Genomic DNA, 20,399 nt, shown 5'->3' with positions numbered 1-20,399 from the left:
TCCTTGTCCATTTGAAGTGCTGAGAGGTATGATAATGTGATTCATAGACAATGTTAGGGTTTAGGTTTTGACATAGGATGTGAGATAGGCTGAGATATTGTAAGGGGCATAAGTCAATATATATGGGAGGGTCCATTAAAAATGTAACTTTGGGGGGGCGGGGCCGGGACCTGAAGCTGAGCAGACGCCATAACAGCGGGCTCCCACCTTGATAATCAAAATCCGCCAAAATCTCGGAAAATACCCGACATCTGAACCGCAGCACATCAGAACTGTGTCCAGGTCCATACACCGAACCGGCAGATGCCTTTCCGGTACACTCCAAAGTCTGGGAGTGCAAAACGCAGGCCTAAGGCCTACCATGCACCAAGCTTACACGGCCTCGAGCAGCTACTCGGCGGGACCTACCTACAGGTTGATTCCGATCCGGAAAACGATTTTGACCCATACAGGCCGGAGACTCCCGAACCCATGGGGAAACGCACACAGAAAGCCCACACGGGCTCCTCTACAGCACAGGATATTGGAACTTTGCTCCAGCGGCAAGCGTTGCCCAAAACTACCACCATGGTCCAAACGCCATCCAACTCACCGGCCCACTCCTCAACCCAAACTGACACAGCACTCATAATGCCGGTAACGAATGCAGCAATGGGAGACTCTAATTTTGCCACTAAGCAGGACCTTCAAAACTGGGTAAAAGACATACAAAAAACGTTGGCTGTTGATGGGGGACGCCTGAAAACCGACATGCACAATGTCACGGTGCGAGTCCAAACCACTGAACAAGACATCACGCACCTCCAAGCTGGCATGGCGAACATGCAAGACGCCATGCACCAATTGCAAGCCTCACAGCACAACTTAACGCTGCAAATGTCCGCCCTGGAAGACCGAGCCAGGCGAAATCACGTAAAAATACGGGGAATACCTGCAGAGATCCAGGCCGTCGAACTGCCGCACTACATCCGCAGACTCTTAGCCACCATCTTACCGCCGGCAGTTAATCGAAAATTCGGGCTGGACGGCGTATACAGACTCCCGGCTTCCTCCAAGACACCAAACATGCCCACCAGAGATGTCATACTGCGATGTGCCTCCACCCACGATAAAACCCAACTCCTGGCGGCAACCAGAGGAAAAAAACCCCTAACCTTTAGAACGACCCAGTTGTCGTTCTACCAAGATCTTACCCGGGCCATGTTACAATGGCGCAGGACACTGTCACACCTCACGAGCCATCTACGCACCCTCGGAGTGCCATACAGATGGGGACCACGAAGATCCCTGCTAATCCCCCACAACGACCTCACCCACACGGTAACATCGGGCGGAGAGGCACCAGCACTCCTGAAGAAACTTGGCCTACCAGATCTACCTGCCAACTGATATTAAAATTCTAAAGTAACCACCTACAAACGACACACCATGCCCACTTATCTCGTTGACCTACACCTTGGACAGACTCGCAACCCCAAGGCGACTTGATAGGTGACCCAACTGTCGACCCTAACACTCGGACGATACTCCACATAATAGACACTAGTAGTCGGTCAGACTAGCCCACTTATGTTTAATAGCTTGGAAATTATACACTAGATCCTTAGTGTTCTCTTGCAACCTGCACAACTTATATTACCCCTTGTAAGCTTTTCAGATCCTCAAAATGTCTAATCTACTGTTTACAGCTACCAGCTCTATTGAATTACCCGTTGTAAGCTTTTCAGATCCTCAAAATGTCTAATCTACTGTTTACAGCTACCAGCTCTATTGAATTGAATAATTGAATCTTTAACCAGCCTGTTTTTCTTTAAGAACAAAAAATGTGCTGTTAATGTCCGCCATGCAAATGTTAATTCCTTGTTATTCCAATGGCCTGTATCAGCTGTCGTGGCGATACACGCGAGTATGCAACCTTAAGCATTACAAAAATAAAGAATAAAAAAAAAAAAATGTAACTTTGGGCTGAAAGGTGTTTTTGCTATCTAGATACAAGCTAAAAAGGTTGTCTTCTTCATATGTCAGATAAAATAAACAAGTTGTCTATGTCAGAAAGTAACATTTGGGAAACTTACGAAACCTTATTGCTCAATGATAATATTTCTGACTGTTACGTCTTTTTATATTGAAATACGATAAAAATTACTTATATAAAAAAAATAAAAATAAACACGTTGTATGATTATTAGAATCTCATCATCCAGAATATAGAGAAAGAAAATGAGAACAGAATAGGTGATGTTGCACTAGAAAAAAGATGCACTAAAAAAATAAAGCACAACGTAGCAAATATAATAAATGGTCAAGACAGCCTAGGTAACTAAAGCTAACTAGACCTATGGAGTCAGAATGTGACTCACACAGCTGGGAGGAAAGATAGAACATTTGAGTTTGGTGAGACATGAGTTCATCTGCAATGAAGGAAACGGTCTGAGCAAAACTGAGGAACATGGAAAAAGATCACGTAAGAGAAGGTTTGGAAAATAAATATTACAGTCCAACAGGGTTTGACTTTTATACGTTAAGAAGAGGAATAAAGCTAGATGGACGGGATGATAAATGTGTTGATTTTATAGTTGTGGTTTGAGGGATATGGTGTAATAAATCATAAAGAAGAGTGCATTCAAAGGTCAGAGTTAAATTTACTGCTTTGTGTGTTCTTGTAGCCTCCCAATGATTCACTTGATCAATGCTGGGCTGTGATTGGGGCGATGCAGGGACCTGTAAAAGCACAGTTATACAAAAGCTTAATCTGAGATGTAATGGAAATTAGAAAAGTCTTTACAGTACAATGAATAATATGGCTGATTGAGCATGTTTGGAGATGTTGTCCAAAATATGTGAGAGGTATTGTACAAGACCTTAAAGGAACACTATAGTTTCAGGAATGTAAATGTGTATTCCTCACACTATAGTTCTAAGATAACAGTTTAGGTACCGCTCCCTCCCTCCCCCCCCCCCTGCCCACATTATTAAGAGCTTAGATCATGAAACTTGATGACCTCAGCCAATCAATGCTTTACCAGAGGAAAGCATTGGGAGGCTATTGTGCACGAACGGCAAAACGCTGTACTGCACCAATCAGCATCTCCTCATAGAGATGCACTGAATCCATGTACATTTTGCCGCTAGAGGAGTTCCTAGGCAGCAATGTAAAAACTGCCTTTTCTCTGAAAAGGCAGCGTTTACATAAAAAAAAAAAAACACACGCAGGCGCTGACTATAGACACCAGAGCAACTATGTTAATCTGTAGTTGTTCTGGTGACTATAGTGTCCTTTTAACAACATACACTTGCATAGATTATGGTGTAAGTAAATTCCTGGCCATCTCCTTTCTCTTTGTTTCCTATGACTGCAACTATTTGCAACCATTGTTGTAGCAGCTATAAACCCAACACTAGACTCACACATGTCATAGGGGAATGCTATGTGCTTATCCTGCCTTAACCTGCCATGCATGTTCCTACCTCCTCTGATAGGTGTGCTTAGTGTTTTATGCAGGAGTCATCCCTCTGAGTATCAGCACCCATTGTATCATCTATAGTTCCATTAATGAGAAATACAAGTTATAGCGGAAAACCAACAAATGTTGCTCCATAAACTTGTAAGTCTTTGGAATTCTGCAAGCAGAGAGACGCAAGTATGGCCATGGGTGGGACAAAAACGGCGAGATGGAAGGTCTCAACCAATAGGAAAACAAAGGGAAGAAAGGAGAACAAAGACAAGTAACGGACACAGAGAAAGACCCAAACGAATTGAGAAAACATTGCACACATGGAACGCATAGAGAAATGGTGGAAAAGACAGTTGTGGTCCACATGAAGGACAGATTGGTTCTGAAAAAAATAAAAAAAATAAAGAAAGGGGACTAAAAGGCATGAACATGACCTGACAACATCCCTCATAAAAGCAAGCTCTCTTCTGTCTAAGTAAAATGGAAATCACACTAGTATAAATCGCTGTATGATCTCATTCGGATTTGCAAATGAAAGAGCTACACATGTTAATGAGGAATGAAGCAACTTTTAAATTGTGAAAAGTCAGAAATATGCTTTACCTCCAAGTTTAAATGTGGGTCCATACTGACAAATTATTCTAGGTAACTAACCAGTATAAACATTTCCAAATGAAAAATGTTGCTCTATTGTCTCAGCTTCAGTAAATTAATCTACGTGCTAGTATTGTATGAATAATTAGTGGCCACTTATGCACCTTAATTGGTATCTATTTGCATGATATATATTATAATTGATAATCGTGCACTGCTTTAATTGATGTTGTACACTTTTTTAGTGGTTGACTAATTTGTTTTTATTGGGAAGAGAGATTTTGCAAGATGATTGTGCACTGTTTTATTTGATTTTGCCACCAATTTATTAGTTGTTTGTTTGCTGCATGTGTTATTTAGTGATACAGTACGTAATTAAGTGTTCTTGCATAGCAAGACCACTTAATGTTATCTCACATATATATTATTATTATTATTAAGTGTTCTTGCATAGCAAGACCACTTAATGTTATCTCACATATATATTATTATTATTATTCTTATTATTCTTATTATAGCCAAATTTTCCACCCTAACTCCTCCCACAGTTTTTACACTACATAGACAAAAATATACCAAAACGTGCAGATTGTTCCCGATCGGATTGCTATTACTTTGTGGAACGTTTCGCCGAATGGTTCACGGAATATCGTCGTTCTTGTGGCGAAATTTGTCCCATAGGAATGAATGGCAAAGCTAGAGTGGGAGCTGGCAAAAGCTGAAAAATCAGGACATGATTTCTAAACTGCCACCACTCCCTCATTTTCAGGCCCACCTACACAAATCTTATATCAAAACGTTCAGCTATCCCTGCTGCCACTAGAAATGTCCACGGCTAAGCCATAGTCCTTATAGTTTTCACAATATGACCATTTGTTTGCAACTCACGCCTTCCATTGACATTCATTGAAACTCCACTCTGCAAAGCTCACATTTGAAGGGCAATTTCTAAACTGCGACTGTGCCTTCATTGTTAATATCTCAGAGACATGCTATACATCAAAATGTAGGTCTGGGTCTTGTGATTCTCACAATATAAAGCTCTTCACTGTAGGAATTATAGTTTTTAAAATACGACCGTTTGAAGATGGCAACCGCCAAAATACTCTGACCTGTGCAAGGCTGCAGCAGCAAGTGATGTCATAGACAAAGCCTTTTACACCTGCTAATTTTTTTATAACTGTATGTTTTAATGTAACTGTGAAGCACTTTGGGCAACAACATTGCAATTAAATGTGCTATATAAATAAATACTAACAGTTACTCCGCCCACTCTAGTTGTAGACTACTGATGGAGGCAAGAACACTTCACACAATTTCCCCAGAAATTGTAGCTTTTCTAGTATTAAGTGTTCTTGCATAGCAAGACCACTTACTGTTATCTCACATATTATATTATTATTATTATTATAGCCACATTTGCCACCCGAACTCCTCCCACAGTTTTTACACTACATAGACAAAAATTTACCAAAACGTGCAGATTGTTCCCGATCGGATTGCTATTATTTTGTGGAATGTTTTGCCAAATGGTTCTCGGAATATCGTCGTTCTTGTGGCGAAATTTGTCCCATAGGAATGAATGGCAAAGCTAGAGTGGGAGCTGGCAAAAGTTGAAAAATCAGGACATGATTTCTAAACTGCCACCACTCCCTCATTTTCAGGCCCACCTACTCAAATCTTATATCAAAACGTTCAGCTATCCCTGCTGCCACTAAAAATGTCCACAGCTAAGCCATAGTCCTGATCGTTTTCACAATATGACCATTTGTTTGCAACTCACGCCGTCCATTGACATTCATTGAAACTCCACTCTGCAAAGCTCACATTTGAAGGGCAATTTCTAAACTGCGACTGTGCTTTCATTGTTAATATCTCAGAGACATACTATACATCAAAATGTAGCTCTGGGTCTTGTGATTCTCACAATATAAAGATCTTCGCTGTAGGATTTATAGTTTTTAAAATACGACCGTTTGAAGATGGCAACCGCAAAAATACTCTGACCTGTGCCAGGCTGCAGCAGCAAGTGATGTCATAGACAGGGCCTTTTGTACACCTGCTAATGTTTTTATAACTGTATGTTTTAATGTAACTGAAGCACTTTGGGCAATAACGTTGCAATTAAATGTGCTATATAAATAAATAATAACAGTTACTCTGCCCACTCCAGTTGTAGACTACTGGTGGAGGCAAGAACACTTCACACAATTTCCCTAGAAATTGTAGCTTTTCTAGTTCTTATTATTCTTATTATAGCCAAATTTGCCACCCTAACTCCTCCCACAGTTTTTACACTACATAGACAAAAATATACCAAAACGTGCAGATTGTTCCCGATCGGATTGCTATTACTTTGTGGAACGTTTCGCCGAATGGTTCACGGAATATCGTCGTTCTTGTGGCGAAATTTGTCCCATAGGAATGAATGGCAAAGCTAGAGTGGGAGCTGGCAAAAGCTGAAAAATCAGGACATGATTTCTAAACTGCCACCACTCCCTCATTTTCAGGCCCACCTACACAAATCTTATATCAAAACGTTCAGCTATCCCTGCTGCCACTAGAAATGTCCACGGCTAAGCCATAGTCCTTATAGTTTTCACAATATGACCATTTGTTTGCAACTCACGCCTTCCATTGACATTCATTGAAACTCCACTCTGCAAAGCTCACATTTGAAGGGCAATTTCTAAACTGCGACTGTGCCTTCATTGTTAATATCTCAGAGACATGCTATACATCAAAATGTAGGTCTGGGTCTTGTGATTCTCACAATATAAAGCTCTTCACTGTAGGAATTATAGTTTTTAAAATACGACCGTTTGAAGATGGCAACCGCCAAAATACTCTGACCTGTGCAAGGCTGCAGCAGCAAGTGATGTCATAGACAAAGCCTTTTACACCTGCTAATTTTTTTATAACTGTATGTTTTAATGTAACTGTGAAGCACTTTGGGCAACAACATTGCAATTAAATGTGCTATATAAATAAATACTAACAGTTACTCCGCCCACTCTAGTTGTAGACTACTGATGGAGGCAAGAACACTTCACACAATTTCCCCAGAAATTGTAGCTTTTCTAGTATTAAGTGTTCTTGCATAGCAAGACCACTTACTGTTATCTCACATATTATATTATTATTATTATTATAGCCACATTTGCCACCCGAACTCCTCCCACAGTTTTTACACTACATAGACAAAAATTTACCAAAACGTGCAGATTGTTCCCGATCGGATTGCTATTATTTTGTGGAATGTTTTGCCAAATGGTTCTCGGAATATCGTCGTTCTTGTGGCGAAATTTGTCCCATAGGAATGAATGGCAAAGCTAGAGTGGGAGCTGGCAAAAGTTGAAAAATCAGGACATGATTTCTAAACTGCCACCACTCCCTCATTTTCAGGCCCACCTACTCAAATCTTATATCAAAACGTTCAGCTATCCCTGCTGCCACTAAAAATGTCCACAGCTAAGCCATAGTCCTGATCGTTTTCACAATATGACCATTTGTTTGCAACTCACGCCGTCCATTGACATTCATTGAAACTCCACTCTGCAAAGCTCACATTTGAAGGGCAATTTCTAAACTGCGACTGTGCTTTCATTGTTAATATCTCAGAGACATACTATACATCAAAATGTAGCTCTGGGTCTTGTGATTCTCACAATATAAAGATCTTCGCTGTAGGATTTATAGTTTTTAAAATACGACCGTTTGAAGATGGCAACCGCAAAAATACTCTGACCTGTGCCAGGCTGCAGCAGCAAGTGATGTCATAGACAGGGCCTTTTGTACACCTGCTAATGTTTTTATAACTGTATGTTTTAATGTAACTGAAGCACTTTGGGCAATAACGTTGCAATTAAATGTGCTATATAAATAAATAATAACAGTTACTCTGCCCACTCCAGTTGTAGACTACTGGTGGAGGCAAGAACACTTCACACAATTTCCCTAGAAATTGTAGCTTTTCTAGTTCTTATTATTCTTATTATAGCCAAATTTGCCACCCTAACTCCTCCCACAGTTTTTACACTACATAGACAAAAATATACCAAAACGTGCAGATTGTTCCCGATCGGATTGCTATTACTTTGTGGAACGTTTCGCCGAATGGTTCACGGAATATCGTCGTTCTTCTGGCGAAATTTGTCCCATAGGAATGAATGGCAAAGCTAGAGTGGGAGCTGTCAAAAGCTGAAAAATCAGGACATGATTTCTAAACTGCCACCACTCCCTCATTTTCAGGCCCACCTACACAAATCTTATATCAAAACGTTCAGCTATCCCTGCTGCCACTAGAAATGTCCACGGCTAAGCCATAGTCCTGATAGTTTTCACAATATGACCATTTGTTTGCAACTCACGCCTTCCATTGACATTCATTGAAACTCCACTCTGCAAAGCTCACATTTGAAGGGCAATTTCTAAACTGCGACTGTGCCTTCATTGTTAATATCTCAGAGACATACTATGCATCAAAATGTAGGTCTGGGTCTTGTGATTCTCACAATATAAAGCTCTTCACTGTAGGATTTATAGTTTTTAAAATACGACCGTTTGAAGATGGCAACTGCAAAAATACTCTGACCTGTGCAAGGCTGCAGCAGCAAGTGATGTCATAGACAAAGCCTTTTACACCTGCTAATTTTTTATAACTGTATGTTTTAATGTAACTGTGAAGCACTTTGGGCAACAACATTGCAATTAAATGTGCTATATAAATAAATACTAACAGTTACTCCGCCCACTCTAGTTGTAGACTACTTATGGAGGCAAGAACACTTCACACAATTTCCCCAGAAATTGTAGCTTTTCTAGTTGTATATTTACACTTGCACATTAAAATCATATTTGCGCCACCTTATTCATTCTCTGGTGTAGAAATATATATATATATACAATTTTTTTTTTCATTTGAGTGTTCTTTTAGCACAAAAATGTATTGTTCCTAAAAAATATATTTATACTTTTATTTGTTGTAAATATCTGTTTATTAGGAGAATCGCATTGATAATCATCAGTCATGTCTAGGGGAACAGTACAAACAACATTACAGTGTAGGACACGCAGGTCCTGATTGCAGAAATTAACATGGCATGTAGACACGCAGATCTCGACATGGGGAGGAGAACATCTCTGCAGTCTCTGTACAATTAGTTTTAATACAAGTTCTTACAATTTTATTGTTATAGGAGTTGCCTCTATCTGGCGTACACCAACCTACATGTTATTAGGCACCCATCAATCATAAGGGGCACACGAAAGCCATGTGTTAACCCGCATAAAAATTAGAGTTAGAACATCTTTCGTAGATGGAATGTGTGACGGATACGGCGCACCCTCGACCCCGAGGAGGGAAGGGTGCCCACGTGTGTTCATTCAGTGGAGGGATGTAGAACAAGAAGAGGAAAGAGAGAGAGAGAATAAAAAGGGTGGGGAGAGGAAGGAAGAAGGGTGGGGGTGGTTGGCATGGGGGAATTGCTGCTAGTTTCCTTATTCAATATTTCTCTCAGCTCTCTCAGGAATATCTATTGTATCATGCACTTCATTCCAAGTGGCAAGCCTGGTGTGGAATCCTGGGCTGTATATATTGTGCCTAGGGCTATCTATACCCCGAGTAGGGCCCTGAAGTCAGTTGAGTCTGTTGTCAAGATTCAGTGAGTCCAGGTCATCAGGTAGGTCTGTGATCTACCTTCTGCGTGTGAGTTCAGCTCTTCCAAAGAGCGGAGCTCCTCCATGTGTTGGAACCAAAGGACCATAAGGGGAGCCACATCTTGTCTCTAGAAAAGGGGAATCAAACTTTTGGCTACCTTGACCTTGACGGTTTACGAATTTTTTTCGCAATACGAAACAAGTGTCCCGGTTTATAGCTCCGCCCCCTGCATACTGAAGTGTGGGTAGCACGTGAGTGTGTAGTGTGGAGGTGTTGGAGAGGTTTTGGAGCCATTTGCAGCAAGTTGTTGAGCCTTTTGGAGCCATTTGCAGCAAGTTGTTGAGCCTTTTGGAGCCATTTGCAGCAAGTTGTGGAGCCTTTTGGAGCCATTTGCAGCAAGTTGTGGAGCCTTTTGGAGCCATTTGCAGCAAGTTGTGGAGCCTTTTGGAGCCATTTGCAGCAAGTTGTGGAGCCTTTTGGAGCCATTTGCAGCAGGGTTTGGAGCCTTTTTGGTGCATCTCAAGAAGTGGAAAGGTAGGGAGCTGAGCTTGGTTGTTTGCATGCCTTTTACTGTGTGTTCTGCATTCTGGGGGTGATTTCCATGCCAGCTCATGTGCTGTGCATGCCTGTTACTGTGTGTTTTGCATTGTGGGGTTGCTTTTCATGCCAGCTCATGTGCTGTGCATGCCTGTTACAACTGTACTGTGTGTTTTGCAATGTGGGGTTGTTTTCCATGCCATCTCATGTGCTGTGCATGCCTGTTACAACTGTACTGTACTGTGTGTTTTGCAATGTGGGGTTGTTTTCCATGCCATCTCATGTGCTGTGCATGCCTGTTACAGTTTATGTGCTGTGCATGCCTGTTACAGTTTATGTGCTGTGCATGGCTTTTACTGTGGTTTCCATGCCAGCTCATGTGCTGTGCATGCCTGTTACAGCTCATGTGCTGTGCATGCCTGTTACAGCTCATGTGCTGTGCATGCCTGTTACAGCTCATGTGCTGTGCATGCCTGTTACAGCTCATGTGCTGTGCATGCCTGTTACAGCTCATGTGCTGTGCATGCCTGTTACAGCTCATGTGCTGTGCATGGCTTTTACTGTGGTTTCCATGCCAGCTCATGTGCTGTGCATGCCTTTTACTGTGTGTTTTGCATTGTGGGGTTGTTTTCCATGCCAGCTCATATGGGTGTAAAGCATCTTTCATTTTTTTTTTGCATACATAGGGACGGTGGTGTCATGGCACCCAAGAAAGCAGTGGAAGCTGGGAAGAGGAAGAAGGTGATGATTCTGCTTGAGGACAAGAAGGAAATCATCAGGAAGCATGAAGGAGGAATGCGATTGACCGACCTTGCCAAAGAGTATGGAAGGAGTGCATCCACAATCGGTACAATCCTAAAAATGAAAGAGAAGATTACTGGGAGAGATGCAGCCAAGGGAGTCACCAGGGTCTCCAAGCAATGCCCACCTGTTCTGGACGAGGTCGAGAAGTTGCTCCTGCTCTGGATTGAACAGAAGCAGCGTGCAGGGGACTCAGTGACCAAGGCGATCATCTGCGAAAAAGCCAAGGCCTTGCACGCTGACCTCCTCAAACAACAGCCAGGAACGTCAGCAGATGCAGAAGGCTTCAAGGCCAGCAGGGGGTGGTTCGAAAGGTTCAAGAACAGATCTGGCATCCACAGTGTGGTCAGGCATGGAGAGGCTGCAAGTTCCGATGTTGCTGCAGCTGAAGAATTTGCTACGGAGTTCCTGGAGGTCATAGTTTCAGAGGGCTACCTTCCTCAGCAGGTCTTCAACTGCGATGAGACTGGACTCTTCTGGAAGAGGATGCCAAAGCGTACCTTCATCACAGAAGAGGAGACCTCATTGCCTGGCCACAAGCCGATGAAGGACCGTCTTACCCTCCTGTTCTGCGCCAACGCCAGTGGGGACCTTAAGATCAAGCCTCTGCTTGTCTACCATTCAGAGAACCCACGGGCCTTCAAGAAACACAAGGTGAACAAGGAGCAGTTGAGCGTTTTGTGGCAGTCTAACGCAAAGGCTTGGGTCACACGCCTCTTGTTTGTGAAGTGGGTCAATGCGGTTTTTGGTCCTGCTGTGAAGAAGTACCTTCTGGACAATAACCTGCCACTCAAGGCCATGCTGCTCATGGACAATGCTCCTGCCCATCCTCCAGGCCTCGAGGAAGACTTGCTGGAGGACTTTAATTTCATCAAGGTCATGTTCCTTCCGCCTAACACCACCCCACTACTCCAGCCAATGGACCAGCAGGTCATCTCCAATTTTAAAAAACTCTACACAAGGGAGCTTTTCCGGCGATGCTTTGAGATGACAGATCGCTCAAGCCTCACCCTCCATGAATTTTGGAGAGAGCATTTTGACATTGTGAGCTGTCTGCAGATTATCACCATTGCCTGGGCCGGGGTCAGCCAGACAAACCTAAATTCTGCTTGGCGCAACCTTTGGCCAGACTGTGTTGTAAAACCTGCCTCCAGTGCTTCTGCACCTGCACCAGAGTCAACAGTCTTGGAGGAAATTGTTTCCTTGGGGAGGACCATGGGCCTGGAGGTGACTGAGGAGGATGTCTACGAGCTGGTGGAGGAACACAACCGTGACCTAACCACCGAGGAGCTGGTGGAATTGCAGAAGGAGTCGATGGAGGAGCAGATCGCATTTGAGGAGGAGGAGGAAATGAGTGAGGAACAGCTCTCTTCCACGGAACTCAAGGAGGCATGCCAAATGTGGGTAAACCTACAGACTTTTGTACAGCAGCACCACCCAGATAAGGCTCTAGCCCACAGACTTGTGAGCAGTTTTGACACAGACATCATGTCCCCTTTCCGAGGGATGCTTAAAAGGCGCCAGAGGCAGCAGACAATGGAAAGGTTCCTACAAAAACAGCCTAGACATGAAGAAGAACCGGCTTGTGTTAGTGCTGCCCAATTGCCCTCGTCCTCCTCATCTTCCAAACAGTGTTGAAATTGTTTTGCTATTTTCCATGTTTTCCCTGTTGACGTGTGATTTATGTACAGTTAAAGTGTACTGTACCATGTTATCAAAACTTTGCCATGTTTTAAAAGTTGATGTGTGATGTTTTAAAACATAAAGTTGGATGTTTGAAATGTTATTTCTTGATTAACCATGTCCCTGTACATTATTTATGCCTTTAAAGTGCACTTTATAAAGAGTTTTGAACAGATAAAATACTTTATTTGACTTTTTTCTCACCTCCGGAACGCATTAATTGGTTTTCAATGCATTCCTATGGGAAACCGTGTTTCGGTTTACGAATTTTTCGCAATACGAAACGTCCCGGAGAACGAATTAAATTCGTAAACCGAGGTCCCACTGTATAGGAAATTGGAAAATATCTACACCTTTTGTGGGAGTGCAGACTTTAATTTTTACATTAGTTTATTTTTGTTTCTTTTATGAACATTGTACCTTTATCCTAACTGTTTATGAAAAATCTCTTTAGAGGGACAATATGAGCACCATAACAACTTTAGCATAATTGTGGTGCATAGATCATATCCCTGCTCTCTAACTGCTCAGTTATCTGCCATTAAGAGTTAAATAGCATTGTTTATGCAGACCTAGCCACACCTCCCTTGCATGTGACCTACACAGTTCCACTTCACATGTCCTGTAACAAGAGATCTTATGTCTAAACTTCCTTTGTTGAACATTCTGTTATCAGTTTGTTCTTGTGAAAGAGAGTTTATGTGTGTTTTTGTTTGCACTCTGTCAGAGTTATTTACTAAAGTGAGCATTTAACGTGAATTTAAAATTTAAGGTCAAAATAGAAAACTTCTCTTTAATTTGGCAGATGGAGAGAAAGTGCTGACCACCCCCCACATGTTTAACCCTTGTGCCGTGAAGGTGTCTGGTAAAGCTGAATTTTGGCTATATTTAGAAAGCAAATTGCTGCACATCGCAGGTCCCAAACAAAATTTTCAATTTGGACAATTTTGTTTGGAAGAACTGAAAAATCTTGCCGTGCACATGTCTAATGTAATTCAAGATGTCTATTAGTAAACTCTATATCAGGGCTGTCACACTGAGATTAAACAGATGTATGCCTTAAATTCTCAGCCATCAGTTGCTTTCATTGGTATTATGGGAGCTGCAGTACAAGAACATTTGATTGGGGATCCGTTTTGACAATTTGTTTATGTTTATAAGCTATATCTTGGTTTTCAGACATCTATTACTTTATTAGGTTTTACAAACATTGTTCTCTGTTCACTTACTATAAGATATCTTTTACTTTTGTTTTCTGTATTTTAACACACTTTCCATGAATAATGACTGTGTGACACTTTTAACCCTTCACATTTTCTGACATGTTTTCCTTTGTATCATGTGAAGAACCTTGATGCTATTTAACTTCAACCCTACTCTTTCTGAGTCATGACTCTCATGAAGGCATATGTCTTGCTCTCTGACTTGGCAACCTTCCGTATGTATGGACAAATTGCAGTGATAGAACCTTTCTAGAATTCCTAGTAATTAAACAGGAAAAAGATAGCTAAAAAAACAAGAGAATCAGACTCATCGTAAGCAGTACTAAGCAGATATTGTATAGGTGTCAAAATTAGGTTGAAAACATTATGGTATCCAGCTACCTGCCCTAACCAATGCCCTAGTCCTCTTCAGTTGCTGTCACAAATATTTGTATAGTGACAACTGTTGATTTCCTGCTGTCATTATACAATTTACCTGGAACTCCACGTGATATTGGAATAATGCATGCTAAACTGTCCAAAACCATATGGAATTCAACCAGATATTATACTTGTCATTTCAATGGTGACTCCATTCACACCAGAATAATCAATTATATCATGGGACCTCTTCACCAGCAGCTGTAGACAGATTTGCCATAACATTTGTCAAGATCTGTGTTAATGAGACATCATTCTGCATTTAGGTGTGGAGCTTAATTCCCAGGTGAACTCTGTAGACACGTAAAGCACTCTCTTATGTTTCTGAATCAATATCTTATGTGACCTTTACAACTTCTTTTTAGAACAGTGTCCTAAGCAATGCTAGCAATGAACACTCTAATTTACTCAAAGTAATTTGCAGAGCTTACAGTCTGTAATTATTTTAAGAAATTAAGTTAAATCATTAAGGCTTACTGCAAACTCGTTGACTGTGTCTGTAAATGGTGTGGCTGAGACCATCAAAGTATTGAAAAACAAAGAAACAGACATTCAGGACATTGGAAGTTAGGCAGGTCAAGTGACCTCTGAATAAGAGAGCAAGTTTAATGAAGTCAGGGTTTCGGCAGAATTGACAATTTACTCTTCCTGAATTACATGTTCAGCCAACTGCTACTGCTTGTGCAGATGTTTCAACAACAAATGTTCCAAGATGCTGAGAAGCCAGAACTGGAGAATTCCTCCAAAGAAAACAGTGGCAATGTTGAGTAAGAGGAGAATATGTTTGGTTCAAAGAACAGAAAAACTGTGAGTTTGAAGAGTAGAAGCTATTTTTGAACACGAGTCTATGTTGTGTCCAACTGATGAGCATGTGTGCTAGACAGAGAGGGTGGGCTAGGCATGCGTGAAGGTTGGTTCTGAATGAGTGTTACAAGAGTGACTTCCACTTTCAAGCACTGAGGAGTTGGTTGTTTTCCAATATCTAGAATAGATTTGCTAGCAACATGTTGCATACTGTTTTCCAGGTTCTTGAAAGTTCAACCGCAATGCAGATGATACTATTATGGTCAGTTCAAAATTAGAGGTAGATAGGCTTTAAGTGCATGATATCCAAGAAACAGAATAAAAAGCAGATAAACAAAAATCAAGAGAGACCATGCAACACTTATGGCCAGTTGCTTACCTTTTCAAGACTGGAAATATTCCTCAAAGTAAAGTAACTATCTTATAAAGAAGTACAACACAATCTGGAGACCTGGCCTGCCTTCAGTCCTGAACTCAATGTTGTATGGGTTAAACCAGACAGAAGAAGCAATGCCATGATACAATATTCACACTTGGGCTATTGCCACATTGGGACTGGGAAGACGTGTTGTGAGACTCCCTGCTTAAATTGTCAACCAATACCTTGTTATAGTAAGGATGTTATTAACACAAAGATTTAATGACTGGTTTAATGAATCCAAGGTTGAGAGACTATTTTCAATGCTTTTAAACACTGGATAATTCTGATTATACACTTCACATTGTAACATATGTTTTCATTTTCAAATATTTCACACAATTTAGATGATTCTTTTCTATCTTTCTTTCTGTCTGTCTATCATAAAGTCACCTACTTAAACACAGAGACTTTCTTTTCTGCACTAGCAGTGAAACATTTGTAATGAATTGGGAAAGGGAACATTTAGAATCTTAAAAGGCATTGTGAAGACTCGTCCTCTGAAGTGGGTAGAATATGGATCAATCACAGAAGACACATCAACACACATCAAACACAGACACCAGCACAGCATGTAAGCTCACTCTCTAGAGATGCAAAGTTGTGTTCAAGAATATTGTTCTAAAAACACAAGATTAAAATAAAAAGCAGCTTTGTGAGGTGGTGAAGCAGGGGAGTAAGAAACTAGGCAGAGCTTGTCAGGCGTTCCAAATTGTTCAAATTTGGTTTATTAAAAAATAAATGGGTTTGCAATTTGCACATATGGACAAACTATGTTGCATCTATGTTAAGTCCTCCTCAGCCAAAGAAGACCAAAGGTATCCAGTAGTTGCAGTAGCAGTTTAACTTGCCTGTCTTTCGATCATGGGTGAGTGTCAGGTCTAGATCATTGCAGGATGTGGAGCAGATATAAGGGGATGATTTTAGGATGTTTATGTCAGTGGACAGTAGGGATAGATCTGAAGAGCTGAAATGGAATAATATGAGCAATACCTGACAGTGACAATGTGATCAGTGATTTAGCTTTACTTTTAGAAGTATAGACAAGCCATCAGGTTAGAATTAACAGGTAAAGAAGTGATTTTGAGATGTTAGAGTTAGGGGGAATGGCACAGATATCTGGTGTATTTTTATAATAAGTAATATATGTATAGACACAATAAAGTGGTGACTTGGCACAGGCAATGGGCTATTTCACCTCATTTAATCATTCCACTTAACTGCACAGAAACTACACTACACAAAAACACATAGTACCTTAATAACTGAACTCACACAATGTGTACAAGTAAATTCTATAGATATAAACCTTACTGTGCTATGACAAAAAACACACGTCAACAACACTGGACTTTCTCTAGACAGGCAATTAGTTTCACGTAACACAGCAAGGATAGGGTTAATGGACATACAGATATGTAGATAGACAGACAGACAGAGAGATCGATAGATGAATAGGCGGACAGAGAGAGAGAGACAGACATATTCCGACTGGTGCCTAGAACTGGAATGATTTTAAACCATGATATGTGAATGCCTAGGTACTCTAATAGCACTTGAGTTGCTGTAAAGTGCAACTCCCATCACCCCAAGCTATCCCCCGAGGTTAGATTCCATAGAAGGTAAAGAGGCAGTGGCCTCCCATCCCTTTAGCAATGCCAGTATGCCAGGGTCCTGTGGAACATGGCACAGTAGGATGCCCCCTGTCATGTCTTACCTCTCAGTAGGTTGCTGAGCAGAACTGTGCCCAGCCAGGAGCAGGGAGATTAGAAACAGGCTCAGTAAGTCCATGTCTGTAACATTGATCATCATTCATCAGAGTTTGGTAACTGCAGGGGCTTTATAAAGGGGACCGGACCTATATAGTGTGTGCCTCTACTCATTTCCCTCTGGGAGGTTCTTTGGCACAGAATGACTCCTGATGAATATCCCATTTGTTCCTGCAAACCAGAGGAGGAGGGGACCTACTTCTCCCTAAAATCTGATCCTGCCTAGCCCCCTTCTCCTCCCCCTTCCCTTTTCTTTCAAAGGTTCCCATTAACCCATTCACACCTGAGAACATCTGATGTTTCAATCATCACTTCATCACCTAACTGTATCTAGTTTGATGCTAGTCTTGGGTGATACTTGTAATTTTCCATTAATAATAATAATGATATTTATATATACTTGTTACAGTGTTGCCTTTACATACTGTACCTCCCTCACAGTTCCAGAGCTCTGTCTCTACAGTTCAGGACATCATTTTCTTATCAGCGTTCTCAGTGTAAGAGTGGGGGGAGGAGAGGGGGCAAGGAATGACTCAGATTTTGTACGTTTTGGTGGAACATAATTTTGGGAAACATCTGAAAGGTAAACAGCGAGTGTGATACATTGTAGGAGTTCCCCCTTCAACTGAAGGATTCCATTCAGTCCATGTACATTATTGTAGGTTTTGCCCAGATGTTATTGAACTACAACTCTCATAAGTCTCTGCCAAACTAGGATTGACAAAGAATTATGGGATGACTGCATGACTGCATGGGATGCCATGACTGCATCACATATTCTTTTTAGAATATTGTTCTGTTTCCCCAGTTTTGCTAATAATTAATACCTTTAAGATTAGATATACAATTATGAATATTCAGTTTGAATACCATTTTATATTACCCATTCACTCTTAAAAACTTCGTTAAAAGAGCAACAGCATAGCTGTTTTGAACATTTGAGTTGTTTTGCCATATGTTCTCTTTGACGTTGAAGTGACCCAGGGTCCTCGATACTTGTTGCAGAGCTCCTTGCTTTCAGTGACTGCTGCTCTTGTGGGAACAAATGAATACTGTGCCAGCCTATTCTAGATCTGAATGAACCTGTCCTGTTTGTGCCACAGCAACAAGAGCAGAAATTGGTTCAACTCTGGGCATTTATTGAAACCAAATTGTATGCATATCCCATGAAGAAATATATAATTTAATGGATCTGCTATGAGCTGCATATATGTGAAAAAAACAAACTTCTGAGTTGAGGTTGCAATCCATGCATTCAACTTAGATTCAGTGTTACCGACAGATCCAATATAGCCACAAAAGTATCCTGAAACCATCACACCATCCATCCATCACACTTTCCATTCACCTATCACACCGTCCATCCATCCATCCACCCATATAATTTTAATTTTATTATTTCTATAGCGCCAGCAAATTCCGTAGCGCTGTACAATGGGATCACACCACCCACCCATCCATTACACCATCCATGTGAAAATAGGAAAAGTGGTAAACCGCGCCAAAAAAATTTAATGATCATATCATACATACATACACATAGATCTCGTGTGGTACAGCATGTAAAAACCTCAAAAGGAGATAAGAATAATAAAATAATAGTGCAATATGTTTAAATTTTGAATGGTGTAATCTTAAACAGACTTAGTTGTAGATAAAAGGCAAACTCACACTTTGCAGAGCTGCTAAGAGCTTTGCTGTATAGCGCCTGGACGGTACAATCCCCGTCTTAGGATCTGTAGATGTAAGGATGTCCACAACTCAGCAACCATATATATGGAAGAAAAAAAAACAGAATACACAAACCAATGGTACAGTATCAAAAAACAAAAATTGGAAAAGAAAATGTAGGTATCCTACTTACAGTATCCAGAGCAATAACTTGCTCTGGTGATGATAGCTTGTGGTGGTATAATCCCCACCAAAGGATATATGGATGTATCAGGAAACCAGCAACACCAGAAAGCCAGATGATTGGATAAAGAAAAGCTTCACTTTATTTCACAAAAAAGAAATATTAAAAAATATATTAAACATATAAAAAAGCTTCCAGTCCTTCCCTTGACGCGTTTCGCCCGGGTTTGGGCTTTATCAATAATTTCTTATCTCCTTTTGAGGTTTTTACATGCTGTACCACCCGAGATCTATATGTATGTATGTATGATATGACCATTTGTATTTTTTTTAGCTGTTTACCACTTTTCCTATTTTCACATTTCTGTTCACCATATAGCAGGTTCACTGCTGCCTTATACACTTTTTGTTTTTTTAGTGAGCGCCTAAACTCTCTCTTTTTAATTACACCATCCATTCATCCATCCAATGATCACACCATCCATCCACCCACCCATCACACCATCCATCCATACATTCATCCAATACACCATCCAACATACCATCCATCCATCACATCATCCATCCATCACACCATCCAACCATCCATAACACACTCCAGAAGAATAGAAAAACGTGCAGCACTCCAGGATACAAGTGGTCTTAGTTTATTAGAGGGTAAGTAACGTCAGTAGTGCAACATTTTGGCTCCTTAGAGCCTTATTCATGCCTCCATCCTTCCATCACACCGTCCATCACGCCATTCATCCTGTACATTTTCTGTCACACACACACACACACATGCTCACTGACACCCACATGCTAACTACAGACAAGCACATTAACACACACATGCTCACCCACGAAAAGCTCACTGATACACACATGCTTCCTACAGACAAGCTCACTGACACACAAATGCTCCATACAGATAAGTTCACTGACGCACACATGCTCACTACAGACAAGCTCATTGACACACCCATGGTCCCTACAGAAAAGCTAACTGACACACACATGCTCACTACATACAAGCTTACACACACATGCTCATTTCAGACAAGCTCAATGACACACACACACATGCTCCCTACAGACGAGGTCACACGCATGCACATTACAGAAAAGTGCACACACATGCTCACTACATACAAGTTCCCTGTTACACACAAACTCACTAAAGACAAGCTCACTGTCACACAC

At 41.1% G+C, this 20,399-nt stretch overlaps 1 protein-coding gene across 1 annotated transcript in view; it reads right to left on the bottom strand.

Annotated features, from left to right (window-relative positions):
* The window catches only part of PCOLCE2 (procollagen C-endopeptidase enhancer 2), a 65,237-nt gene extending 47,770 nt beyond the window's left edge, over positions 1-17,467 (bottom strand). The window contains exon 1 of the mRNA XM_063442500.1: positions 17,312-17,467. Coding sequence (XP_063298570.1) covers positions 17,312-17,406 — 95 coding nt within the window. The 5' untranslated portion in view covers positions 17,407-17,467. The remainder of the gene's footprint in view (positions 1-17,311) is intronic.
* Positions 17,468-20,399: the final 2,932 nt, after the last annotated feature.

Source organism: Pelobates fuscus, chromosome 2 (genome assembly GCF_036172605.1).
Source record: "Pelobates fuscus isolate aPelFus1 chromosome 2, aPelFus1.pri, whole genome shotgun sequence".
In the NCBI taxonomy this organism is placed as follows: Eukaryota; Metazoa; Chordata; class Amphibia; order Anura; family Pelobatidae; genus Pelobates; species Pelobates fuscus.
The sequence above is the reverse complement of the archived record's forward strand: the minus strand, read 5'-3'. Positions and strand labels throughout refer to the sequence as shown.